Consider the following 27,714-nt stretch of genomic DNA (forward strand, 5'->3'; position numbering starts at 1 on the left):
CAAATGACTGGTAGGGAATTCCCCCGGTATTTTAACTCTTGATGGTAGTAATACCGGGGAATTCCCTACCAGTCATTTGAACTGAAGAAGCCACTCGGATGAGTGGTGAAACGTTTTCAAGAAAAACTCAGAAAAGTCCAATTGCTTTATGCTTTATTCCCTAGCCCTCCAGCAGAGGTCCCCGTAGAGAACTGTCGGGGGGCTGTTTCCCTCATTGCGGCTGTTACCCGCATATAACCATGGCTTTGACTCATTGGCTTCCATTATAACCAGCAGACTTTACAATCAGCTTATTCTGTTTGGAGCTAAGCTGCGTTTTAGGGCCCGGCTCCTCCAACCAATTAGGGATGATGTATAGAATGTTATTCTAGTTCCTAACATTAATCTTAATGGTGCGTGCAGAATCTGGGATGAAATTCCTAATGGCCGCGGTAAACGAATACAATCCACTCATCTTTCTTATTTGTAATGGCAGCGCCTATTTAGTGAAGTCAATTAAAGCTAATAACTACTGATTCCTACCTACCATATGTGCACAACGGCACGGCCGGAGGGAGCCCCTCGCCGGGGGCCTAAAAGCTCCACTTTACGGAATATTTTTTCCCTATTTGGCAAATTTTGATTCTGAACATATTTATCAAAACAGGGAATAGAAAATCCGTTGGAAATTTAGCCAGAAAAAAATGAGAATTTTTTTGGCAAAACAAATTTACTGGAGGAAAACTGGACCGATTTTTTGGATAAGTTTCTTAATACTAATCTTGTCCTACTCGCCAGAAAATGTAAGAATAAAAAAAATTCATATTTATTAAGAGAAATATTTTCCATTTTGAATTTAATGGCACTCTATTCTATAAAGGTTTGGATTTGTGATTTTCAATAGATATATTTGCTATACAAATTTAAGAAGGCTTGGTTGGAAGGCTATAAGATTGTATTATATAAGGAATAAAGTACCCCCTATTGTAACATGTAGGGATATTATAAGTCACCGAGGGGTTCCTTATAATATATAGTGAATAAAGTACCCCCTATTGTAACATATAGGGATATTATAAGCCCCCGAGGAGTTCCTTATAATATATAGTGAATAAAGTACCCCCTATTGTAACATATAGGGATATTATAAGTCCCCGAGGAGTTCCTTATAATATATAGTGAATAAAGTACCCCCTATTGTAACATATAGGGATATTATAAGCCCCCGAGGAGTTCCTTATAATATATAGTGAATAAAGTGCCCCCTATTGTAAAATATAGGGATATTATAAGTCCCCGAGGAGTTCCTTATAATATATAGTGAATAAAGTACCCCCTATTGTAACATATAGGGATATTATAAGTCCCCGAGGAGTTCCTTATAATATATAGTGAATAAAGTACCCCCTATTGTAACATATAGGGATATTATAAGCCCCCGAGGAGTTCCTTATATATATAGTGAATAAAGTGCCCCCTATTGTAAAATATAGGGATATTATAAGTCCCCGAGGAGTTCCTTATAATATATAGTGAATAAAGTACCCCCTATTGTAACATATAGGGATATTATAAGTCCCCGAGGAGTTCCTTATAATATATAGTGAATAAAGTACCCCCTATTGTAACATATAGGGATATTATAAGCCCCCGAGGAGTTCCTTATAATATATAGTGAATAAAGTGCCCCCTATTGTAAAATATAGGGATATTATAAGTCACTGAGGTGTTCCTTGACCAGGTCACAACAGGGGGTACTATATTTCTTATAATATACAAGTTTCAGTGAGTCATGTGACAGCCATACAATCAGCCATACCCTTCCTCAAAACTATTGCCAAAATGATAGCCAATATTGTCAATGGCCAGATTCAACCAAAGCTTCAATGCATCTGTCGGACCAAAGGACCCAGTTGACCCAAAGATCTGACTTGTAATTGGATTCCAGACAAATATGTGAAGAAAATCTGTTAATTAATGATATTTTTAGTCGCTCAGCCTTAATGTCTGCAATCCCCCTGTCTGGATCTTCCCAGTCACCTATTCATTTAATCTAAGGCTGAGTTTCTCATTAAACTTGTCATAGATCTGGTTGCCCAACCATCAGACTGAATGTGTGGATCTATCCATGTGTGGGCACAGAAGAAGAGGAACAGGTACTTGCGCCTCCAGTCACCCAGATAGTCAGGTAAGTGCAGATCAGTGGGGACTTAAGGTGGCCATACTCCTTACAACTGTGATCTTTCCTGCAACCATTGGTCACATTAGAGATCATTCCCACCCTCCACTGACATTGAGGGTTGAATCGTCAGATATGGAGGTAGAAACAATAGGAATTCTACCTAACGATTCAGCCCTAAATGCAGATTTTGCTTGGGCTCCTTCAATGGTGCCTGATCAAAATCTTTTGTCCCACCCGATCAACGAGGCAACCGATATCAGAAGCTTTTGGAATATCTAGCATCTCGCCGATCCACCATAACCGCATTAAATATTGTACGAAACCTCATTTTGTACAATAATATTGGTGTGTGTATGGCCAGCCTAAGAGCCTCACCATCTCATATTTCCCATTCTAATCAGCTGAACTGCAGGAATCTCCACTGGACAATCTATAAGGTTTCCCGGCAGGCTCATGAATCTTACCATACACTGTGACCGGGTCATTGTGAAGGTACAGCAGTATCAGTACAGTATGGCTGGATGTTTCTTTACCAGTCTCCGGTGTTTTTATTATGGTTCTGGATTTTTAGAGTTACCAACCAATTCCTAAACCTGAAGACATTCCCCTGAATGGACCCCTTCTATTGCCAGATGGTCTAAATTCTCATAATGGTCACTCATTCCTGCTCTGGTCCCTACTTGTTGCCCTTCTAGTGGACTCAGGGGGCATTAATACAGAGAAAGCTGACCCTGTGACTGCTGGGGGGCGTAGGAGGTATAGAGTTCCTGACTAATAAGACAAATGTATTTATACCAGAGTTTAAGCTGACCATAAAATACATTTGCCTTGAGGTCCAGTATCTTCTAGTTACACCGCTGATTCTGCTATGTAACTGTGTACTCGGCTATTGGCAGACAAGAATCCAATGTGTTTGCTCTCTCTGCTCATTATCTCACCTACAAGCCATATCACAACCTCATGAAGTTACGGTGACCCTTTACCGTTGACTGTAGAAGATTATTATTGTTCCACACGTACAGGAGAACCTAATCTGGGTGCAGTTACTTCCAGAGACTATAAAGCACCTTCCCTGAGCCTCATTACCTTCCATCATTTGCTCCAACCAAACTCATCCAACTGTTAATCATGTGAAAGATTTTTTTATTGTATTATTTGGTCCAGAGTCAGGAAAAATAGTTTCTCATCCACCGTCAGAGGTTTGAGACCACAAACAAGGTGGAACACCTCCCCCACATGCATTTTGGGGGAACCTGCCCCTTATTCCAAGTGGGACTCACTTCCTGACCACCCTGTAATCATGCTCATTAAAACATCCCATTTTGGAGAAATTTCCTGGAAATCTGCTTTTTTTGATGGGAACAGGGCTAATCTACATATGTTAAGACAATACTCACAGACTTGGTTTCTCCGTTCTCTGTTTGCCAGTTAGAAATGACGGCCACTTTAAACAAAAGTGTGAAACCCAAATCCCATAGACCACAACCCAAATTATTTCATCATGAAGAACAATAACATTTGTGGGATCTCTCCACCCGTCATCAACAGAGAAGCAGTGAGTAACCTAATTGACCTGGGAGCCTTTAGCTCATCGAACGTTAACAGATGGCATGGCGGGGCTTCCAGCTGAGACTTCTAGGGGCTAAACTTTTGCTCAAACCAGCACATTGTCATGAACAACCAAAACTGATAACAGTACAAATGCCATGGGTCCACCATGAGGATATAACAGTAGTTGAGGAGCAGTAGTAGAAAGTTTCGGTTATACTGTATACTTGTACCAAATATGCACCAGTGAAATTTGTCAATGTCCAGGCTGCACAAAAATATGAATAGACAGCATATGTACAGGAGAAGTGCTATAGTAGGGAGAGATGGAGCCTATAGTAGCAGTGGGGGGATAATAGCCTCTGGGAAGGGACTGGGGCTGTGGGATAGCAGGTATAGTAGGGAGAGATGGTGCCTATAGTAGCAGTGGGGGGATAATAGCCTCTGGGAAGGGACTGGGGCTGCGGGATAGCAGGTATAGTAGGGAGAGATGGTGCCTATAGTAGCAGTGGGGGGATAATAGCCTCTGGGAAGGGACTGGGGCTGTGGGATAGCAGGTATAGTAGGGAGAGATGGTGCCTATAGTAGCAGTGGGATAATAGCCTCTGGGAAGGGACTGGGGCTGTGGGATAGCAGGTATAGTAGGGAGAGATGGTGCCTATAGTAGCAGTGGGGGGATAATAGCCTCTGGGAAGGGACTGGGGCTGTGGGATAGCAGGTATAGTAGGGAGAGATGGTGCCTATAGTAGCAGTGGGGGGATAATAGCCTCTGGGAAGGGACTGGGGCTGTGGGATAGCAGGTATAGTAGGGAGAGATGGTGCCTATAGTAGCAGTGGGGGGATAATAGCCTCTGGGAAGGGACTGGGGCTGTGGGATAGCAGGTATAGTAGGGAGAGATGGTGCCTATAGTAGCAGTGGGGGGATAATAGCCTCTGGGAAGGGACTGGGGCTGTGGGATAGCAGGTATAGTAGGGAGAGATGGTGCCTATAGTAGCAGTGGGGGGATAATATCCTCTGGGAAGGGACTGGGGCTGTGGGATAGCAGGTATAGTAGGGAGAGATGGTGTCTATAGTAGCAGTGGGGGGATAATAGTCTCTGGGAAGGGACTGGGGCTGTGGGATAGCAGGTATAGTAGGGAGAGATTGTGCCTATAGTAGCAGTGGGGGGATAATAGCCTCTGGGAAGGGACTGGGGCTGTGGGATAGCAGGTATAGTAGGGAGAGATGGTGCCTATAGTAGGAGGAGGAATAATAGCTTGTATATAAATATAAACAGCAGTGTATTAAATACGTAATATTGTCAATGTCATTGGAAAATTACCTGAGTCGGGATAAGAGGTTCCTTATCATCAATGTCAATAAGCACCTCGTCCCTGGGTGTAACACTCACATTGTCTGAAAAATAAAATAAAATGCATTTATATATATATATTTTGTGTGTATTGAGCCAATGGGGGATAAAGTTCCATTAATGAGCTGTGCCTGGAAGTGGTTTTCCATCCATCCCGAGTCATTGCCCATTTCCAGCCTGTCCTGTGATATTCTGAACCCCATTATATCTCTTGTCATTGTGGGGGATCAGTTTCTAGAATACATTAGCCTTCCTGGGCATTTCTGTAACTATAGGGTTAAAGCCGTATTGCAGCAGTAGAACAGGAGTGGGCTGTAAGATGCCTCAATACCGTATTGGCACAATCCCGCGCCGCTAATGAGACAATCGGGAATAAAGGGGACGGTGCAGACCTTCTAAAAACACGGAAAGAGAGAGGGAAAAAAAACCTCTTTGCAAACTGAATATTATTTGAATTCAAGAGAAACAGCAATTATTTTCACAGTAGGGAAGGCAGCGAGCCGAGTGTTATATTTAATAAAGGGACTCGTGCCAGAAAAAAGAGAATAGGGTGTCCGGCGCTGTAACTGCTGGCATAGGGCCAAGCCAAAGAGAAAGGCCCCAGAGCCCACCCCATAGCCAGCTGGGTAATGCACCTTCATTCATATCATCCGACCTACGGCAAAAGTATAGCCGGAAATGGTCCCAAACAGTTGGCCTTATCTATTGGGCCCCGCAGTGACCCTGCCAGGAGATAGGAATGATGGGAACTACAGCAAAGGTTCTCGATTCCCTTTGACCCGTACTTATCCTGATTTACAAGTGCAAATTAGGAGTCGGTTCTGCATTTGGCTGAATCTTTTTTACGAAGGATTCGGGGGTTCGGCCGAATCCCTAAATTGTGGATTCAGTGCATATTAATTTAAAGCTGTTTAGTGGAGATTGGGCACCTTACTTACTTACAGGGGAGGGTAGTAGAGGGCCTCATTCCCATCGTTTACACCATTTAAGTTGACCCTACTATTACCAACATTCCTACCGTTATTGGTACATGTATGGTGGCCCATTAATCCCACCCATGTTCTATGGATACTGATCAGTTCTATGGATATTGGCAATGCATCGTTGGCCAGTTCATGGAGCATCAGCAAATGAGTTGGGTTATGGGTCGGAGAGGAGAGCAGACCCAGATGGCCCATGTATGGTCACCTTTAGGCCCATGGAACTCATAGCATTTACTGCACTAGTAATGAAAGCCTATTACCAGTTGGACTGCCGTCTAAAGACTTTATTAGTAATGTTTGGGCCATTGGTGACAAGTCCTATGTTTGCCATATGGGGAGCTTGGCTACTATTCCTTCTTGCTTTTCTTTTGAATAAGCTCCTATAAATAAATGGCTCTGAGCATGATCTGATAGAACTGTATCTGCCCCCCACTGGGAATAGCTAGTAGTATAACCAAGGGGTCCTCAAACTTCCTAAGTAAGGGGCCAGTTCATGGCCCCTCAGACTGTTGAGGGCCACCCCCCGTCAAAGTATGGCCCACTCCTGCATTCTCTTCCAGCACCCCCCCTGCTCCCGCGCTCCGTCCGTCCGTCCCCCCTCCCGCTGCCCACTGAGTCCTCTCTCTGCCCACTGAGTCCTACCTCTTCCAGCTCCCCCCGCTCCGTCCGTCTTCCCAGCTCCCCCCTCCAACTCAGCGCTGAGTCCTCTCTCTGCCCGCTGAGTCCTACCTCTTCCACCTCCCCCCACTCCGTCCCTCTTCCCAGCTACCCCCTCCCACTCAACACTGAGTCCCCTCTGTGCCAGCGCCGTCCGTCCTCCCTCTCAGCTCCCCCGTCTCACTCCCCTCTGAGTCCTCTCTCTCTCTCTCTCTCCGCTGCCAGGGGTGAGGACGTGGTGGGGGCAGGGTAAATTCCCCTGGGGGATGGATCTGGCCCGTGGGCTGTAGTTTGAGGATCCCTGGTATAGCCAGTTTCCTATGACTATTTTATGGCCAAGGAATGTCTTCAACTGATGTCTATGTAGCACCACTACTACTTCTGCCGCTTCTACACATTAAATTGTTACCAAACTGAGACCATTTCCATGGATCAAGTACCTGACAGTCCATCTTCTACCTCTAGATCTTCTGAGTTGGGGTCACAATGGAACTCTTCCAAAGACTTGATGGTGCATTGGCCGACGACTGGTTTTCTTCCAAACTGACGGTTATCGATGACCTTCACAATGATGGGTGGACAATATAGATCTTCTCTGGGCAACCTCTAAACCAAGGGAAACAGAAGAGCTAGGGTTCAGGCAGGGGGGAAGATGGACGGAAAGGATGAGGGTGGTTGTAAAACAAGTCAAGGCTCTGCCTCAGCACGGTAATTAGTTCAAGCATTAAAACGACTTTTATCCATAGAGAACGCTGCCAAATGCTGAGCGTGGCCATTTCTGGGACTATCCATGCATCGACTCAATTTTCTTTTTTATTAAATCCTGTTCGTGTTAGTCAAATCCTATATCACGTGACAGCCACATAAAATTCTACGGACCCCAGTTACTCAGTGTAAAAGTTCCCTTCACCTTTAACCTCAGGCTGTGTCTAACTTGGCCCCACTAAGGCTTTCTGTTGGTGGTCTTTAAGCATCGGTGGTGGATTCCAGAGAGTGGAGTTAAAATTTATACTGTAACAACATTTCCTGAGCTCCGAGAGCGAGAAGCTCCGTGGGGGGAGGTCTGCAAAGTACATTACTTGGCATAGGGAGCAGTGCTTCCCAGTCAGAACCAGTATACTCCAAGGAGCACTCACTTGCTGTGGGATTGTCTTACACCCATTGCACCAATCACCTTCTGCGAACACTTTATTCAATGTGCAGCGAGGGGGGAAATGATACATGTATTGCCAACTCTTATCCATGTCTTCCAACACATACGGCTAAAGGGAATATGTACTATAGGGTTAAATATGGCTCATATTTCTATGAATGTACAAATAAACATTCCCCGATGGAATAATGTATTATAAAGGATAATGTACCCCCTACTGTGAATGATAAGGATATTAGCAGTCACTGAGGGGTTCTGTGCCCATATAAAGGCACAAGGCTGCAGGCTGAGTTATACAGGGAACTCTGAGTATCACTCATGTATTATAAGGGATACTGTACCCCCTACTGTAAATGATAAGGATATTAGCAGTCACTGAGGGGTTCTGTGCCCCCCATATAAAGGCACAAGGCTGCAGGCTGAGTTATACAGGGAACTCTGAGTATCACTCATGTATTATAAGGGATAATGTGCCCCCTACTGTAAATGATAAGGATATTAGCAGTCACTGGGGGGTTCTGTGCCCATATAAAGGCACAAGGCTGCAGGCTGAGTTATACAGGGAACTCTGAGTATCACTCATGTATTATAAGGGATAATGTACCCCCTACTGTAAATGATAAGGATATTAGCAGTCGCTGAGGGGTTCTGTGCCCATATAAAGGCACAAGGCTGCAGGCTGAGTTATACAGGGAACTCTGAGTATCACTCATGTATTATAAGGGATAATGTACCCCCTACTGTAAATGATAAGGATATTAGCAGTCGCTGAGGGGTTCTGTGCCCATATAAAGGCACAAGGCTGCAGGCTGAGTTATACAGGGAACTCTGAGTATCACTCATGTATTATAAGGGATAATGTACCCCCTACTGTAAATGATAAGGATATTAGCAGTCACTGAGGGGTTCTGTGCCCCCATATAAAGGCACAAGGCTGCAGGCTGAGTTATACAGGGAACTCTGAGTATCACTCATGTATTATAAGGGATAATGTACCCCCTACTGTAAATGATAAGGATATTAGCAGTCGCTGAGGGGTTCTGTGCCCATATAAAGGCACAAGGCTGCAGGCTGAGTTATACAGGGAACTCTGAGTATCACTCATGTATTATAAGGGATAATGTACCCCCTACTGTAAATGATAAGGATATTAGCAGTCACTGAGGGGTTCTGTGCCCCCCATATAAAGGCACAAGGCTGCAGGCTGAGTTATACAGGGAACTCTGAGTATCACTTACTGCCCAGTTTATATTGTGGGTCCCACCAAGACAGCTTTGGACATTTACACACTAAAAATAACAAACATACATAAGTGTGTGAGTGTGAGTTCCATAGAATATACATGTAGAACAGTCACACAGACATAAGTACATTGTTATAGGAAAGCTGGGGCCATTTTGGCATGTCGTTGGGTTAAGGGTTGAGGCTGAGTGAGAAGTGGCCCCCCGTGTATAACCCTACCTTACTGATATAGGAAACACATGCGGGAACTCTCACAGAAAAGACTGTCCTGTAAATGTTGCAGGATCTCTGCAAAAATCATTTTATGACTTTATGAGCCGGGAGCCTGTAGCAAGAATCTGTTTATGGAATTAAGAGCCGTACCACTTCCATGAGGAGCAGGCACACATCAAAGTTGGGGTTCTTCTTGACGTTCTTAATGACCCCCGACTGGATCAGTTCATCGCCGCACTCCACTATCAGACTCGGGGAGGTCACGCTGGCCAGCTGGTAGCTCTTTAGGTTCCTCAGCCCCCAGGCCAGGATCTACGGGAAGCCAAAGGGGTTAAAAAGGTTTATTTTATTCATTCAATTTCAAAAGAAAACCCAAATTCTAATGCTGTGAATATCCAAGGATATTCTCTTGTTAGTTTTTACTCCATGTACCACCTAGTGGCGGAATGCAGAATCGTTTAAACCATTATTTATGGGTTGCTTGAAAGGGACCTGTCAGTCATATGAAAAGCTGTATAATAAAAGCCCTTTTCAAATGAAACATGGAACCCGAATTCCTTTTTTATTAACACATCCATACCCATTATAAAGGCATTTAAAAATCCCAGCTGTCAATCATATATTGCTTGCCCAAGAGGCGGGGCAGACAATAAGTTTAACTTTCCATTCAATACAATAATTTCAGCATTTTACACATGGGGCAGTTACCCGTACCTCTATAGCGGTGCGCTGCAGAACGGGTTTGATTCCCTGGGGCACCATGTACACATTGGCCTCCCTCTGTGGAGGTGGGTAGGGAAGGTCGGCGTCTGATGACTACAGAAATACAGGGAAAAGCACATAATTAGAAACCATTCCCCAAATTAGTATCATTGTTAAATTGAATAAGCCACTTGGGAATGAACCAAAGTTTGTATTAATCCCACTAGGAATATTCCCGAGAGTAAGCAAGTCCTATCCGCCCAATGACTTACCTGCTACTCTGCTCTCCATACACACTACTCCTGGGCTCCTCCCAGGCAGGGGTGGAGCTAAGACCCATTTGGGAGGGTTTCAACTGCCCTTGATCTCAATGGTCAGGAAAAGCAATGAGACTGATTCTGGTTCCAAGCTCTCACCCCATGCCCGACCATGAGAAGTTGGCCAACCCAGGAATGGCAAATGCCATAAAGCCTTCATAGTGGGATAAGGACCGGCTTACTAACAAGGGAAATTCCATCCAATTGTACTGAATTTAGGGGTGCAGCACTGTATCCTTCATTATAAAAGTTGGCTAAACACGGCTTCTTCTACAAAAGACTTGGCCATAAACCTAGAAAATCCCAAATCTGGAAATCTGTGTTTCAGAAAGTTCCAAAATAAAATAATATCATTACTGATTTCCTTTTTATTCTTCCAATTATGGTACAGGTATTGGATCCCTTAACCGGAAACCCGAAAGTTCCGAATTACGGAAAGGCCATCTCCCATAGACTCCATTATTAAATCCTTATTGGGGGCAGAACAGCCCTATTGGGTTTATTTCATGGTTAAATGATTCCCTTTTCTCTGTAATAATAAAACAGTACCTGTACTTGATCCCAACTAAGATATAATTACCCCTTATTGGGGGCAGAACAGCCCTATTGGGTTTATTTCATGGTTAAATGATTCCCTTTTCTCTGTAATAATAAAACAGTACCTGTACTTGATCCCAACTAAGATATAATTACCCCTTATTGGGGGCAGAACAGCCCTATTGGGTTTATTTAATGGTTAAATAATTCCCTTTTCTCTGTAATAATAAAACAGTACCTGTACTTGATCCCAACTAAGATATAATTACCCCTTATTGGGGCAGAACAGCCCTATTGGGTTTATTTACCCCTTATTGGGGGCAGAACAGCCCTATTGGGTTTATTTAATGGTTAAATGATTCCCTTTTCTCTGTAATAATAAAACAGTACCTGTACTTGATCCCAACTAAGATATAATTACCCCTTATTGGGGGCAGAACAGCCCTATTGGGTTTATTTCATGGTTAAATGATTCCCTTTTCTCTGTAATAATAAAACAGTACCTGTACTTGATCCCAACTAAGATATAATTACCCCTTATTGGGGCAGAACAGCCCTATTGGGTTTATTCAATATTTAAATGATTTTTAGTAGACTTAAGTTATGGAGATACAAATTACGGAAAGACCCCTTATCCGAAAAACCCCAGGTCCTGAGCATTCTGGATAACAGGTCCCATACCTGTACTAAATTAAATACAGATCATTACTAGCCTAATCGCTAATTATCTCTGTTTCAGCTTCTGCTGGGAGGAGCTATATCAATGGGAATGTTGGTGCGGCAGCTCCGGGATACAGGGGAAGCACCCAGTGAAGCACCCAGTGGAGGTGCCCAATGCTCAGAGTAGGACCCTGAGGTGAGTAAGGGAGTAAATTCTCCTACATTCTGGAGTATCTGCACTCAAATACAGCAAGTGTATGGCATCTCCAGCTTTATTACCTCCTTAATATTTATATAAATATTGTTTTGAATATTGGCCAACTCTTTGAACCAAATATGAATTCAGTGCACCCCTAAAGTCCTACCGGGCACTTGTTATAAATTAGCAGGTAAATTCCATTAGTATCAGTCATATATTGTAGCTCACTTTTATACGCAAGGATTGTTACCGGGTATCTGGACAAGCCATTGCTCCATTGGTTGCTATAGTTAGTTACCAAATGTGGTAAATGACGGAGCGGGGTGCAATGTGCGGCTCACAAGGTTACAGGCACGGGGAGAAGCAATAGGCGAGCACCCAGAGATACTGAATGTACAGCAGCAAACCTCAAGCAATAAGCACAGGGGATCAGCACAGAAAGTCTTCCTGCCGCCCAAGAGGAAAATATACCCCATACTGTACTGTCTGTGGGAAACCCTATGGCAGCTCCCACCAATGTGTGTAGGTAAGCTATACCCTCATACTGTGCTGAGAGAAATGCGGTATATTTTCCACTTAGAACATTGCCCAAAAACATGGAAATAGAGGAGGCATTTGGTTTTCGAGGGCATGGAGAATATCAATTCTGTCAGGGAAATGATCCAGTAGGAACAGTAATAGGGTTTTTATGTGGTTTTATTAAAAACTTCACAAAAGAGGGAAAGGGGGCAAAGGAACATCGTTTGTAGGGTGATTACAACTTGTGTAGCAATGATTTTGTGAGTAACCAGAAAGTATATAGGGAACAGGGGCATACTGGGAATGGTTGCCATGGTACAGGCCCAAACTGGAGACCTGGAGAGCCAGGAAGTGCCGCTTGGAATCCCAATGTCAGTCTGCAGCCGCACAGTCACTGGGACATATTGGCTCCAGACTTGTAAATATGGATAAAGGCCAGGGTCGGACTGGGGTATGCAGAACCCACTGTGGCTGCCACCCCAGGGGCCCCGCAACCCCCCACAGGGGCCCCTGCTGCTCCCCCCCCAACCCCCCACATGGGCCCGACATCCTGCCCTAAACACGCAAGTGAAACGCGTCAGGGGAGGACACCGGGGATCGAGTCTGGGCCACCGAGACCGACTAGGGCCGGGCCCACCAGGTTTTTTTCCCAGTATCCCAGCGGCCCAGTCCGGCCCTGATAAAGGCTAATGTTTTCTTGATTAGGAGGTGAACTGAGATGGACTCTATATCTAGAGGATAGATTTACTAACGCAAAAATAATACATTTTGACTCATTTCACTTTTTTCTTTTTTGCCTGAGGAAAAAATTTGCTTCTTTTTACTTTTTCTCAATAGAAAAAAAAATATCCTACTATAACTGGAATAAATTTTTTTGGCTGTGAAAAAGGTAAAATGTACCCTGAACATGAATTTCCAATGGAAGACATTTTTACAGGCCAGATTTTATTCATTGAAAAGTAAATACCCAAAACTATGAAAACAATTCCACCATTCAAGCAGAATTTTTATTTCACCTTTGATAAATAAGAAATATATTTCTTAACCGGGGGAAAAAAATGACATTAAAATTCAAGTGGTAAAAAATATCCCATCTTAGGGGTTTAAAAAAGCAAAATGAAAATTTCGAAAAAAAAAAAATTTCTCTAAAACATAAATAGAATTAATAAATTAGAAGAATTTACATTTTAAGAATTTTTGGCAAAGGTTAAAATGTTTTTCATTGACGTCAAATCTGGTGAACTGTAAATATGTGGTTAATAACTGGGGGAAAAATAAAAATACATTGAAATTCTACCTTTATTAAATCACCGGGTTGAAAAATGCAAAAGAAGAATTCCCTAAATTGAAATCTTCATGTGAAAAAAATTCACCAAATTTATTGTTCAAGTGAAATTTAAACAGAATAAATAGATTGGTAGAATTTGGGGCAAATTGAAACAATTTTCGGTATGGGTTTCGCCAAAAAAATTCGCAAAATGACAGTAAAATTTGTGAAACAGCGGAAAATCCGTGAAACGCGTTTGACGCACAACTTTATTTCTTGCCCACATTTTTGTTTTGTGCGCGTCTTTTTTTTGCCGCAACTTGGTGTGACCGCACCCCTTTTGATGCGACCGCAACTTTTTTTGATGCAACCGCAGCTTTTTTGGATGCGCGACACATTTTTCCACAACATTTTCGCTGGAGTTTTGTGAAAAATGTTTTGGAATATTGGCAAATTCAAGTGATAAGAAAAAAGTCAGACTTAATCAATCTACCCCAGATGTGTTTTCTTTACACTGATTGTCATATCATGTGACACCTACAAAGGGAATCTTGGGTAAGTGGGTGGAGTCTATAACAATAAGCTGATATTTATTTAGATGGATTTTATATTATGTGAAAACCAAAGGTCTCCCCTGTAGATATAAGTAGAAAGAGAAGATGGCCAAGATGGAGGTACCCAGTCAAGAAGTTTCTCGGTGAAGAAGCGAGGAATAAGCAGCTGTGTGCGCCAATCCCAAAGGGAACAAAGTGAATAGTAAGGAGAGAAAATTCAAAAACATTATTAATATCACTGTATGCAAAGTTGATGCAATAGCGAGTCCTAAATATAATGATTTATTTGTGATGATTCTCTCCTGGTGAGCTCACACTTCAAGCCCATTTGTACTTCTCCTTCATTAAATCTCTCTCAGTCGTCTTCCTATTGTTTCTCTTATCCAAGGCACTCGTTACAGACCTGTGATTTATAACTTCAACTCTACAGTGGTCAGTAGCCAGTTGCACTGATACACTAGTCCAGGAGTCCCCACCCTTTCTTACTCGGGAGCCACAATGTAAAAAGACTTGGAGAGCAACACAAGCACCATAAAATTCATGGAGGAGCCAAATAAGGGCTGTGATTGGCTATTAGGGGCCTCTATGCACCCTATCAGCTTACAGGGACTTTATTTGGTAGGAAATCTTGTTTTTATTCAACCAAAACTTGCCCCCAAGTCAGGAATTTAAAAATAACTCCCTGGTTTGGGGGCACTGGGAGCAACATCCAAGGGGTTGGGGAGCAACATGTTATCCCTGAGCCACTGGTTGGGGATCACTGCCAGTCAACAACGAAGGATGAGAGGTACAGGGCGACCAAAAGGCTGAAGGTGGCCATACACTGCAAGATCCACTCATTTGGCAAGGTTGCCAAGGAGCAGATCTTCTCCCGATATGCCCACCTACGGGTGGGCGATATCGGCATAATTTGATCATTTGGCCCTAGGGCCCTGATCCAATAGTAAAATCAAACCTGTACAATCGAGATCTGGCAAATTTCAGGCCAGATGTCGGTTGGGGAGGACCATCGGTAGTGCCAAAATTGGCCCGTGTATGGCCACCTTTACTTTATTGAACAATCCCACTAGACAGGCATTCTGTTTGGTTCCCTGCTGTGACTCAAGCCTTCCAGCACCTACGGCCCAAGATACCATGGCCTAGCCCAGTGATCCCCAACCAGTGGCTCAGGGGCAACATGTTGCTCCCCAACCCCTTGGGTGTTGCTCTCAGTGCCTCCAAACCAGGGAGTTATTTTTGAATTCCTGACTTGGGGGCAAGTTTTGGTTTAATAAAAGCAAGATGTCCTACCAAATAAAGCCCCTGTAAGCTGATAGGGTGCATAGAGGCCCCTAATAGCCAATCACAGCCCTTATTTGGCACCTCCATGAACGTTTATGGTGCTTGTGTTGCTCCCCAAGTCTTTTTACATTTGACTGTGGCTCACGAGTAAGAAAGGTTGGGGGCCCCTGGCCTAGCCAATGAGCTGGCAGTCACCTACTCTTGGGTCAATTAGACATGGGTTGTTTGAGTATTAGCAGCCACTGATACACATGAAAAAGCATAGTGACAGTTCCATGCAAAAACCATGCAGCAATGTAACTAGGACTCCAGCTGGTACCCAGTCCAAAGCCTCTACTTTGTCTCCATCCCACCAACAAACTATTGCAAAACAAGCCTACTTGTTCTGTCTGATGAACATTAAACACTCTCCTTTGGGATTTTATAGGGGCCAAAGTGACCTCCTCAGCATTAGAGAGCAATAACAATGAAACATCCTTACCTCGCTCAGAACTCCTGAGATTTCTCCCTTTATAGAAAAAAAAAATAAAGAGTCAAAAAGAATCCTACAGATCAACGTCCACATTAAAAGCATAGCAACGTTTGTTATTGATAATAATGTCTTGTTGTACAGACATGTAGATTCAACCCAACAAGTTATTCAGACTCACTTTCCTTAAGGCTCACTTTTTGTCAGTCTGTGATGTCCCCATTACCATCAATTTGACAAGCCCCTCCCAACAACCACAAGCTCCTCCCCTTTATTGAGATAACATACAAGGCTACATACAACACTTTGGGGCACATTTACTAACCCACGAACGGGTCGAAATGAGTCCGATTGGGTTTTTTTCGTAATGATCGGTATTTTGCGATTTTTTCGTATTTTTTGCGATTTTTTTCGGCGTCTTTACGAATTTTTCGTTACCAATATGATTTTTGCGTAAAAACGCGAGTTTTTCGTAGCCATTACGAAAGTTGCGTAAAATCTGGCGATTTTTCGTAGCGTTAAAACTTGCGCAAAAAGTTGCGCTTTTTTCGTAGCGTTAAAACTTACGCGAAACTTCGCACCCTTTAAGTTTTAACGCTACGAAAAAGGCGCAACTTTTCGCGTAAGTTTTAACGCTACGAAAAAATCGGGCGATTTTACGCAACTTTCGTAATGGCTACGAAAAACTTGCGTTTTTACGCAAAAATCGTATTGGTAACGAAAAATTCGTAAAGACGCCGAAAAAATCGCAAAAAATACGAAAAAGTCGCAAAATGTTCGTTTTCAAGTCGGAACTTTTCCAATTCGGGTCGGATTCGTGGGTTAGTAAATCAGCCCCTTTGGGTGAAAAAAAGCTGCAGATGATATATTTACATAAATAACAGCCAATTTATATATATATACAAATTGCTGGCAAGCTGCACACCATAAGAAGTGATACTACCTGGGTGCCAGTGCAGAGAGAGTAGGTATACGAGATTGAAATGACAGCACTTGCAGGTTTTCCACGAAGAAATCACATAGTTTCAATAAATAAGTGTGAGGCTTTATTTAGTCCGACGTTTCAGCTTCTGACTGGAGCTGGTCCCTGATGAAAGCTCCAGTTAGAAGCTGAAACGTCGGATTAAATAAAGCCTCACACTTATTTATTGAAACTATGTGATTTCTTCGTGGAAAACCTGCAAGTGCTGTCATTTCAATCTCGTATATATAAATATATATATATGTATCATCAGTTAAGTGTAAAGCAATGTAAACAATTACCCTTATATAATATTTATAAATGAACCTCCTTGTAACCTCCAATAGCCACTGAAGGCTGCAAACCATTCTAACCATGAGTGAGGGGCCCACCGGGTGTCCCTCCTAGGCGTGGCTTTCCTTTATAACTCACGCCTCTTCCACTGGGCCCCTTCCACACTTCTTACCCCTATTACCGGCTCTCCCCCCAGGGGACCCCCTACTTCATACTAGTACCAACCCCTACTCAGCTACCCCTCTGCTCTGGGGAGGGCGGGAGCAGATCAAGCTAAAAGAGGACACTTCCTTCCTCCTTTGACCCCTCGTGTCTCCACCCTTCCTAACAGGCAACCCAACAAACTACAACTCCCATAATTCCTTAAACTCCTCTGGTTCCCCCCTTCCTAGCCCTTTATGCCCTGTCGTTCCCCAGTTACGGGCTCCCCTCGGGTGTTCTGGTGTATCTCACAGTCTATATATATATATATGAAGGTCTCCCAATCAGTTGGAGGCAGCTGGGGCTATAGGGTATAGTTAGATATAAAAATAAAGCTACAGAGAGCAAAGATCACCCCTAATGCCACGCTGCACACTGAGGAATCATTTCTATTTATACAGCTGTTAAATGATTTTATACAAACGTGCAGCTGAATGTAAAATTCTGGCACAAAAAGAGGCGCCGGCTCCAACAAAGCCACATAATAACCAGCACTGAGTTCTGAGTTTTACGCTACCTGCCACCTGACGTTTTTCCCATTGACTCCACAGACGAGTCCCCCCCCCCCCCCTTGGGGGTATTTATACCCAGGGAAGCGTGTGGCTGTGGTGTGACAGGGCGTGGCTTGGTGTCTCCTGGATTGGTTTCCAGAAGGTCCAACTTCAATGGGTTACGCCATGTATAGAGTGGTGTCAGATAATGCTGTCTATGAAACTAATGCTTTTTATGGCTGATTTCTGGGTGTCCAATGTAAGGCCCTTGGTGTTTGGGGCAGTAAATCCACTAAGTTCTGGGCCACCAGCTTTCAGAAAAGATAAACAATTCAAAAGGAATGGGGTTCCGTCCACAGCCTCTTCTTTGGACTAAAATGTTGAGCACCTCAATATACCTAAGCTGTAGGTGAAATGCTGGGTGTTGTTGTTTGATAACACATCAAGATTTGGATATAATCTTGAGAAGAGACGGAACCCAGGGAACAATCCCATCTCTGTCCCATGGCCATAGGCTAATCAGCGTGTCAATCAACCCAACTGTAATGTCTCAGCTTCATGCCTATTCTTACCTCCAGTCCTGGGATAAGATGAACAGCCGGCTGCAAGAAAGAGAAAAGAGAATTAATACCATGGATCATATACTTGCCCTTTAAAGGGACAACCAAGCCTCTACATCAGTGGTTCTCAACCTTCCTAATGCCGCGACCATTTAATACAGTTCCTCATGTTGTGGTGACCCCCAACCATAAAATTATCCCCAATGGTTTTCCAATGGTCTTAGGCGACCCCTGTAAAAGGTTCGTTGAACCCCCAAAGGGGTCCCGACCCACAGGTTGAGAACCACCACTCTACATGAAGGTTCTCTTTGTCTTTTTATTAGTAATAAAGCCACCCAGTGTTATCCTATCATCACTGGAAAACATATAAAATCAACTGCATGGCTGTCTAGTCATTTTAACTGGAAGTTAGTCGTGCTGGTTGTAGAATCCATTTTGGTGGCCCACAGCAGAAGATACCAGAGAATCCAATTCATATCAACCCAGTTTGGCATTGGAAAAGATTATAATCTAAATTCCCACTAATGTGGAGTTGGTTGATATCTCTGATTCCCAGTTGGATCGTTCCAGAACACCTCTAGACAGGAAGTAGAATTGTGGCATCACTTCGGTTGGATGGAACAAGTAAGATGGACTTTCTTGCCGCACTACAAACTCCCAAACTAGACTTCCACAACAGCAGTAGAGTAAGTGTTAAAGTCTTGGGTCGCCATCGACGTATTTAACACTTTAAGTTCACAGGAAATTCAAAATATTATTCTGTTGTATTTTCCCATATGGTTACATTTTTCCTCTTTTTTTCACGTCTTCCTTCGCCCAATATTTTGAATTTTCCTTGCATTTTCCCTTCAGTGTTTTTCAGCCAGTAGACTGCAGAGTGCAGCCAACGTCAATAGCTGCTGTTAGCCAGCTGGCAGCGGGCACCCAGACACTGGGCAATGTCTCCTACTCTCCGAGCTTGAAATGTGTTAACCTACAGCGGAGCTGTGCTCTTATTTTATGGAGCCATTGACTTGACTCGTAGGAATATCAAAGTGGGGCGAGTTGTCTGTGTGTGTTTGGTTAGTTAATGTGGCTCGTTACATTATAACCTATTCTGGGAATAGCTGAACTCTTTCTGGCTTCAGATCAGGTTCAGCCAGTGAGCAACTGTGCAGCCATTCTCCTTGCTGCTTCACTGGGGGGGTTAAACATTTTGCGTTTTTGCTACCATTGAACATAAATAACGTTGTCATCTGTGTTTATGCAATAAGGGGCAATAATGCAAGGTGGGATAAGCCGCGCGGTGACCTGCCAGGATTTTATATATGTTTTCATGCCGATAACTATAAATTCTCTGTTGAGGGTGGTCGACGTCACAATGGCTGATTCTGTTTCGCCTCTGTCAGTAACACCACGAGCAATATAAATGTAATATTATACACTGTAAAGGCATTTGCTTTACCTTTTCCCTGGGAATGAGCTCGAAGGCAGCGAGCAGCTCTCCGACGTTCTTCGTGCCCATGATCACCGGGTGCCAAGATAACCGGGGGGAGCGCTCAAAGCTTGGCTTGCAAATGCACCTTCCCATGTATTCATCTGCACCCTGCAGAACATAATGGGGCCAAAATGGGGTTACTCCTGATTAGAAATACCTCTTCCCCCATCCAGTGCCATAAACATGGTGTCCTGCAGTAACTCACGTAAGTATCGTGGTCATAGATTTCCACCACTATGTTGGGAGGGGATTCTTTTATGGTTTCAGGGTCTCCAAAAACTTCAATTTCATGAAAAATAAGGGTCTGGTCCCATGTTGGGTTCAAGGTGCTCTTCATCACCAAGGTCTTTTGACTTTGATGGAGGAAAGAGACTATGGCGTATGGATCTGGAATAAAATATACACAAATAGAGTGCAATACCTATGTTAGAAATAGTATCAGATTCCATTTACGGCTCCTGAGGTTCTTACCTAGGGCCTCATAAATTCTAGACAGGGCCATCTTTAGATGTGATAGAGCCCAGGCAAAAAACAAATTCCAACCTGTAGCCCTTCAGCTGTTGAAGTAAACCTTTCAGCACTCTCCCCTATACCCCTAGCCTTTAGCTCTCTGTGGGCCACACTGATAGAAATGTTACTGTTATCTTCTTCCTCTACTGTCACCTTCATGTCCTGCTGTCACAACTTGCTCTACTGTCGCCATCTTGCCCAACTGTCAACATCTGGCTCAGTTGTATCTATCTTCCCCTACTGTCACCATCATGTCCTACTGTCACAACTTGCCCTTCTGTCACCATCTTGCCCTAATGTCTCCATCTTGCTCGACTGTCTCCATCTTGCCCTGCTGTCTCCATCTTGCTCTACTGTCTCCATCTTGCCCTACTGTCACTGTCTTGTCCTACTGTCTCCATCTTGCCCTACTGTCTCCATCTTGCCCAACTGTCTCCATCTTGCTCTACTGTCTCCATCTTGTCCTACTGTCTCCATCTTGCCCTACTGTCTCCATCTTGCCCTTCTGTCATCATCTCGCCCTACTGACCCCATCTTGTCCTACTGTCTCCATCTTGCCCTACTGTCTCCATCTTGCCCTACTGTCTCCATCTTGCCCTGCTGTCTCCATCTTGCCCTACTGTCTCCATCTTGCCCTTCTGTCACCATCTTGCCCTTCTGTCATCATCTTGCCCTACTGACCCCATCATGTCCTACTGTCACATCCTGCTGTGCTACTACAATGTTACCATCTTCATCCCCTGTTACCATGTTGCACTACTGTATCTCACCCTAAGGTCTCTATCTTGCCCTACTGTTGATATTTTGCCCTACTGTCACCTTCCTGCCCTACAGTCACCATGTTTATCTGCTGTGGCCAATAGATTTGGATTGAATAGAATGGTAAACTCTAATGAACACTGAAGATATTGAGATCCCCCTAGGTGGGAAAATATGTTGGTCGCAATGAGACACAAGGTGTAATATATGACAGGCTACAGATTAGGGCTGATATACCCGATTTACCTTAATCTCTGTTCTTCTCTAGCTCATAAACTATAAACCCCAAGATCCCTAGAGAGCTTTTGACTATAAATCAAACCAAGTCAGATATATTGTATCAGGCAGGTTTCATTTCGACTTTTTTTTCATGATTGATGATGGTGCAGTAAAGGTTAACAAACGGGTTACAAGTTGGATAAATCTTTTACGCAGAAACCACAATGGCGCATTGTAAGATTTTATGAATGTTGTCGTTGGCTAGATGTGCCTCCAAAAATAGTCCTGGGCCGGCCAATCACAGAGGATGAGATCACTCCTTAAAGCAAGGGGATTACAGCAAAACCATTGTTGAGCCTTTACGAAATAATTATCTAGCTGGCAGTGGAGACATTTACCAAAATAATTACACTGGAATGGTAAGCAAACAGGACTCCCCAGAGGGGGGCAATGGGATGCGTCTGCACAGGAGCCTCCCCAGATTGTTCTACCTGGGGTACTTGCACAGAATGTCCCTGGTAGGACTTTGCTTTCTGCTACTGCTGCCTTCTTCTGGGAGGGAAACAGTTCAAAGATGCAGCTCATCCGTCCCCAGCCTTCACCTTCATGACGTTACTTTTCAATAAAAGGCACCCTAAGCTACTGCCCAACACTAAGGTTGTACTCCATGGGTTTCTGTCCTACTGGCTCCCATAAAAACTCCCCAGAGTGCCAGCAATACTGGGACTTGGAATGTAGCGTTGCTGCTGGTCTGAGCTATCAGTCTCAAGGTAACTAACAGCTAACATGGTGCTCAAGCAGTAATAGTAATACTCCTATATTGCTCCATGTAACTTGATTGTGGGACGATATCAGTCCTTTGATGATTATAACAGTGGGCCCTTCTTAATTATAACACCAACATATTTCTAAAATATAATATCTTCCCTTTCAGTCAGGATGGTGGTTAAACTCAACCTGTTGAACACCCTAAAAACCACTGTACAACTAATGTCCAACTGTACGACTAATGTCCAACTGTACAACTATAATCCAACTGTACGACTAAAGTCCAACTGTACGACTATAATCCAACTGTACGACTAAAGTCCAACTGTACGACTATAATCCAACTGTACGACTAATGTCCAACTGTACGACTATAATCCAACTGTACGACTAAAGTCCAACTGTACGACTAATGTCCAACTGTACGACTATAATCCAACTGTACGACTAATGTCCAACTGTACGACTAAAGTCCAACTGTACGACTAATGTCCAACTGTACGACTATAATCCAACTGTACGACTAATGTCCAACTGTACGACTAAAGTCCAACTGTACGACTAATGTCCAACTGTACGACTAATGTCCAACTGTACGACTAATGTCCAACTGTACGACTATAATCCAACTGTACGACTAAAGTCCAACTGTACGACTAATGTCCAACTGTACGACTATAATCCAACTGTATGACTAAAGTCCAACTGTACGACTATAATCCAACTGTACGACTAAAGTCCAACTGTACGACTAAAATCCAACTGTACGACTAAAGTCCAACTGTACGACTATAATCCAACTGTAGGACTAAAGTCCAACTGTACGACTATAATCCAACTGTATGACTAAAGTCCAACTGTACGACTATAATCCAACGGTACGACTAAAGTCCAACTGTACGACTATAATCCAACTGTACGACTAAAGTCCAACTGTACGACTAAAATCCAACTGTACGACTAAAGTCCAACTGTACGACTATAATCCAACTGTACAACTAAAGTCCAACTGTACGACTATAATCCAACTGTATGACTAAAGTCCAACTGTACGACTATAATCCAACGGTACGACTAAAGTCCAAAAGTACGACTATAATCCAACTGAACGACTAAAATCCAACTGTACGACTAAAATCCAACTGAACGACTAAAGTCCAACTGTACGACTATAATCCAACTGTACGACTAAAGTCCAACTGTACGACTATAATCCAACTGTACGACTAAAATCCAACTGTACGACTAAAATCCAACTGAACGACTAAAGTCCAACTGTACGACTATAATCCAACTGTATAACTAAAGTCCAACTGTATGACTAATGTCCAACTGTACGACTATAATCCAACTGTATGACTTAAATCCAACTGTACGACTATAATCCAACTGTACGACTAAAATCCAACTGTACGACTATAATCCAACTGAACGACTAAAGTCCAACTGTACGACTATAATCCAACTGAACGACTAAAGTCCAACTGTACGACTATAATCCAACTGTATGACTAATGTCCAACTGTACGACTAATGTCCAACTGTACGACTATAATCCAACTGTATGACTAAAGTCCAACTGTACGACTATAATCCAACTGTAGGACTAAAGTCCAACTGTACGACTATAATCCAACTGTACGACTAAAGTCCAACTGTACGACTAATGTCCAACTGTACGACTAATGTCCAACTGTACGACTATAATCCAACTGTACGACTAATGTCCAACTGTACGACTAAAGTCCAACTGTACGACTAATGTCCAACTGTACGACTATAATCCAACTGTACGACTAAAGTCCAACTGTACGACTATAATCCAACTGTACGACTAAAGTCCAACTGTATGACTATAATCCAACTGTATGACTAATGTCCAACTGTACGACTAATGTCCAACTGTACGACTATAATCCAACTGTATGACTAAAGTCCAACTGTACGACTATAATCCAACTGTACGACTAAAGTCCAACTGTACGACTAATGTCCAACTGTACGACTAATGTCCAACTGTACGACTATAATCCAACTGTACGACTAATGTCCAACTGTACGACTAAAGTCCAACTGTACGACTAATGTCCAACTGTACGACTATAATCCAACTGTACGACTAATGTCCAACTGTACGACTAAAGTCCAACTGTACGACTAATGTCCAACTGTACGACTAATGTCCAACTGTACGACTATAATCCAACTGTACGACTAAAGTCCAACTGTACGACTATAATCCAACTGTATGACTAAAGTCCAACTGTATGACTAATGTCCATCTGTACGACTATTATCCAACTGTATGATTAAAGTCCAACTGTACGACTAAAGTCCAACTGTACGACTATAATCCAACGGTACGACTAAAGTCCAACTGTACGACTATAATCCAACTGAACGACTAAAGTCCAACTGTACGACTATAATCCAACTGTACGACTAAAGTCCAACTGTACGACTATAATCCAACTGTATGACTAAATTCCAACTCTGAAACCCCTGCCTGGTCTTATTAAACTCAATCTGGGCCCTGGCTGTGGCCTGAAACATAGGCAATCACACAAACTGTAAGTGAGTGCTGACAGGTTAGCTGCTATGTGGAAAGCAGGTGCACGGCGGAGCCATTAATGCATAGTAATGCCTTGTGCTGCCCCGGCGCTCAGCTTGCCCCCCCTACCCAACCAGTACCCCCCAGGGACACGTCGCTTCGACCTCATCATTACTTTCCACTCATAAAAGTCGGATTTAGTTCTGGATCCCTATGATTTGTAGCAACTGTCTGGGGCTATAACGCCTGGTTATATTGCAATAATCACATAACTACAAACCTGTCTGTAAATAAAATCTGCCCCCCCCCCCAATTCATTCTCCATCTCTCTGCCACTAAATTTATCACCTAAAAGACATTTTTATGTCACCGGAGAGTTTAAAGGTAGGATGCAGACTCTCTAATTCCACTATAAATTCTTCAAATTTTGGTTTCAGCCCGAGAAAACATATCTGGCTTTTAACACTCCGTATGAATTTTCCAGGGTGGATGAATTGCGCTAATTTAGTGTTTGGTAGTGAAAATAAATAATAAAGCGCGTTTTTATGGCTTCGCCAGAGTCAGGTGTTTTCTTTTCCAGCGGTTTCAATCAATTCTTTCATTCACAATAAACACGAGGTGAAGGGACGTCTTTGAGTGGCTGAGTGGGACCCCGGAGCGGAGCCGTGTGTAACTGGGGGGCAGGGGGGATGGAAACACTCATTCCTTCGAAGTGACTTTTTCAGCTTTAAGAATCACCTCCATTTTGTATTTTTTTTTTCTGGTTTTTTTTGCTACAATTTGAAATCTAAAATTCTTTTCTTAAAGAGCCACTGAAAAAATTATAAAGGGAAATGGAATACCCTTCATTTTGTTTGTAAAGGTCACTCCAGAGTTATCGCAGGCATTGAAGTTGGATTGGGGTACCTGGGGCCGACCAGGTACCTGACTCAAGGGCCCACCACCCAGCCACTGCCGTTCCCCCCCCCAGGCACTGCCGCTCCCCCCCAGCAACTGCCACTTCCCCCCCAGCCACTGCCGTTCCCCCCAGCCACTGCCGCTCCCCCCCAGCCACTGCCGTTCCCCCCCAGCCACTGCCGCTCCCCCCCAGCCACTGCCGTTCCCCCCAGCAACTGCCACTTCCCCCCCAGCCACTGCCGTTCCCCCCCAGCCACTGCCGCTCCCCCCCAGCTACTGCCGTTCCCCCCCAGCCACTGCCGCTCCCCCCCAGCCACTGCCGTTCCCCCCAGCAACTGCCACTTCCCCCCAGGCACTGCTGCCCCCCCAACAACTGCCACTTCCCCCCAGCCACTGCCGTTCCCCCCCAGCCACTGCCGCTCCCCCCCAGCCACTGCCGTTCCCCCCAGCCACTGCCGTTCCCCCCAGCCACTGCCATTCCCCCCAACCACTGCCGCTCCCCCCAGCCACTGCCGTTCCCCCCAGCTACTGCCGTTCCCCCCCAGCCACTGCCGCTCCCCCCAGCTACTGCCGTTCTCCCCCAGCCACTGCCGCTCCCCCCAGCTACTGCCGTTCCCCCCCAGCCACTGCCGTTCCCCCCAACCACTGCCGTTCCCCCCAGCCACTGCCGTTCCCCCCCAGCCACTGCCGTTCCCCCCCCCAGCCACTGCCGCTCCCCCCAGCTACTGCCGTTCCCCCCCAGCCACTGCCGTTCCCCCCCAGCCACTGCCGTTCCCCCCAGCCACTGCCATTCTCCCCCAGCCACTGCCGCTCCCCCCAGCTACTGCCGTTCCCCCCCAGCCACTGCCGTTCCCCCCAACCACTGCCGTTCCCCCCAGCCACTGCCGTTCCCCCCCAGCCACTGCCGTTCCCCCCCCCAGCCACTGCCGCTCCCCCCAGCTACTGCCGTTCCCCCCCAGCCACTGCCGTTCCCCCCCCCAGCCACTGCCGCTCCCCCCAGCTACTGCCGTTCCCCCCCAGCCACTGCCGCTCCCCCCCAGCCACTGCCATTCCCCCCAGCTACTGCCGTTCCCCCCCAGCCACTGCCGTTCCCCCCAGCTACTGCCACTTCCCCCAGCCACTGCCGCTCCCCCCCAGCCACTGCCGTTCCCCCCCAGCTACTGCCGTTCTCCCCCAGCCACTGCCGCTCCCCCCAGCTACTGCCGTTCCCCCCCAGCCACTGCCGTTCCCCCCAACCACTGCCGTTCCCCCCAGCCACTGCCGTTCCCCCCCAGCCACTGCCGTTCCCCCCCCCAGCCACTGCCGCTCCCCCCAGCTACTGCCGTTCCCCCCCAGCCACTGCCGTTCCCCCCAACCACTGCCGTTCCCCCAACCACTGCCGTTCCCCCCAGCCACTGCCGTTCCCCCCCAGCTACTGCCGTTCCCCCCCAGCCACTGCCGTTCCCCCCAGCTACTGCCACTTCCCCCCAGCCACTGCCGCTCCCCCCCAGCCACTGCCGTTCCCCCCCAGCTACTGCCGTTCTCCCCCAGCCACTGCCGCTCCCCCCAGCTACTGCCGTTCCCCCCCAGCCACTGCCGTTCCCCCCAACCACTGCCGTTCCCCCCAGCCACTGCCGTTCCCCCCCAGCCACTGCCGTTCCCCCCCCAGCCACTGCCGCTCCCCCCAGCTACTGCCGTTCCCCCCCAGCCACTGCCGTTCCCCCCAACCACTGCCGTTCCCCCCAACCACTGCCGTTCCCCCAGCCACTGCCGTTCCCCCCCAGCTACTGCCGTTCCCCCCCAGCCACTGCCGTTATAACAACAGAATTGGGTTGAATAGAAAATCCCATCAGCTGAGGAATGTATTGGTCAAAGGTTGACTTGTTTGATGCCCAACAGTCGTATCTGGCTACATGGGGCCAGATTTAGAATTAGCCTCTATTGAACTGCCTATTGTTGTCTTGGAACCCTATAAATTATAATTATACATTCATATGTACAATAAGGTTTCCCTACCACCTAATATTTGATCTTTTTTCCTTACCAGAAAAGCTGTCTTGGTCCATGGGCACCAGGTTCCTCGCTTGGTATATGTAGCAGCGCAAATGGTAACGGTTCCCATCTGCAGACACATGGAAGGAGACACTTATTGGTGTAAGGCTGATGGGTAAATAAACTTTCCCACGATAAATATCTGCCAATCCCAGGGATCCAATCATCACATAATAAGACT

At 45.1% G+C, this 27,714-nt stretch overlaps 1 protein-coding gene across 8 annotated transcripts in view; it reads right to left on the reverse strand.

Moving 5' to 3' along the window:
- LOC100488564 (dysferlin) overlaps positions 1-27,714 on the reverse strand; it is a 204,524-nt gene that overhangs the window by 68,629 nt on the left and 108,181 nt on the right. For 7 of the 8 annotated variants that reach the window (XM_031895266.1, XM_031895263.1, XM_031895269.1 and 4 more), the window contains 10 exons: positions 27,526-27,603; positions 20,004-20,185; positions 19,766-19,906; positions 18,334-18,363; positions 15,827-15,853; positions 14,189-14,230; positions 10,024-10,125; positions 9,460-9,621; positions 7,142-7,307; positions 5,032-5,105 (listed from right to left, as the gene is read on the reverse strand). In XM_031895266.1, coding sequence (XP_031751126.1) covers positions 5,032-5,105; positions 7,142-7,307; positions 9,460-9,621; positions 10,024-10,125; positions 14,189-14,230; positions 15,827-15,853; positions 18,334-18,363; positions 19,766-19,906; positions 20,004-20,185; positions 27,526-27,603 — 1,004 coding nt within the window. The remainder of the gene's footprint in view (positions 1-5,031; positions 5,106-7,141; positions 7,308-9,459; positions 9,622-10,023; positions 10,126-14,188; positions 14,231-15,826; positions 15,854-18,333; positions 18,364-19,765; positions 19,907-20,003; positions 20,186-27,525; positions 27,604-27,714) is intronic. The other variant, XM_031895265.1, reaches the window with a different exon arrangement.

The sequence above is a fragment of the Xenopus tropicalis genome, chromosome 1 (genome assembly GCF_000004195.4).
Source record: "Xenopus tropicalis strain Nigerian chromosome 1, UCB_Xtro_10.0, whole genome shotgun sequence".
In the NCBI taxonomy this organism is placed as follows: domain Eukaryota; kingdom Metazoa; phylum Chordata; class Amphibia; order Anura; family Pipidae; genus Xenopus; species Xenopus tropicalis.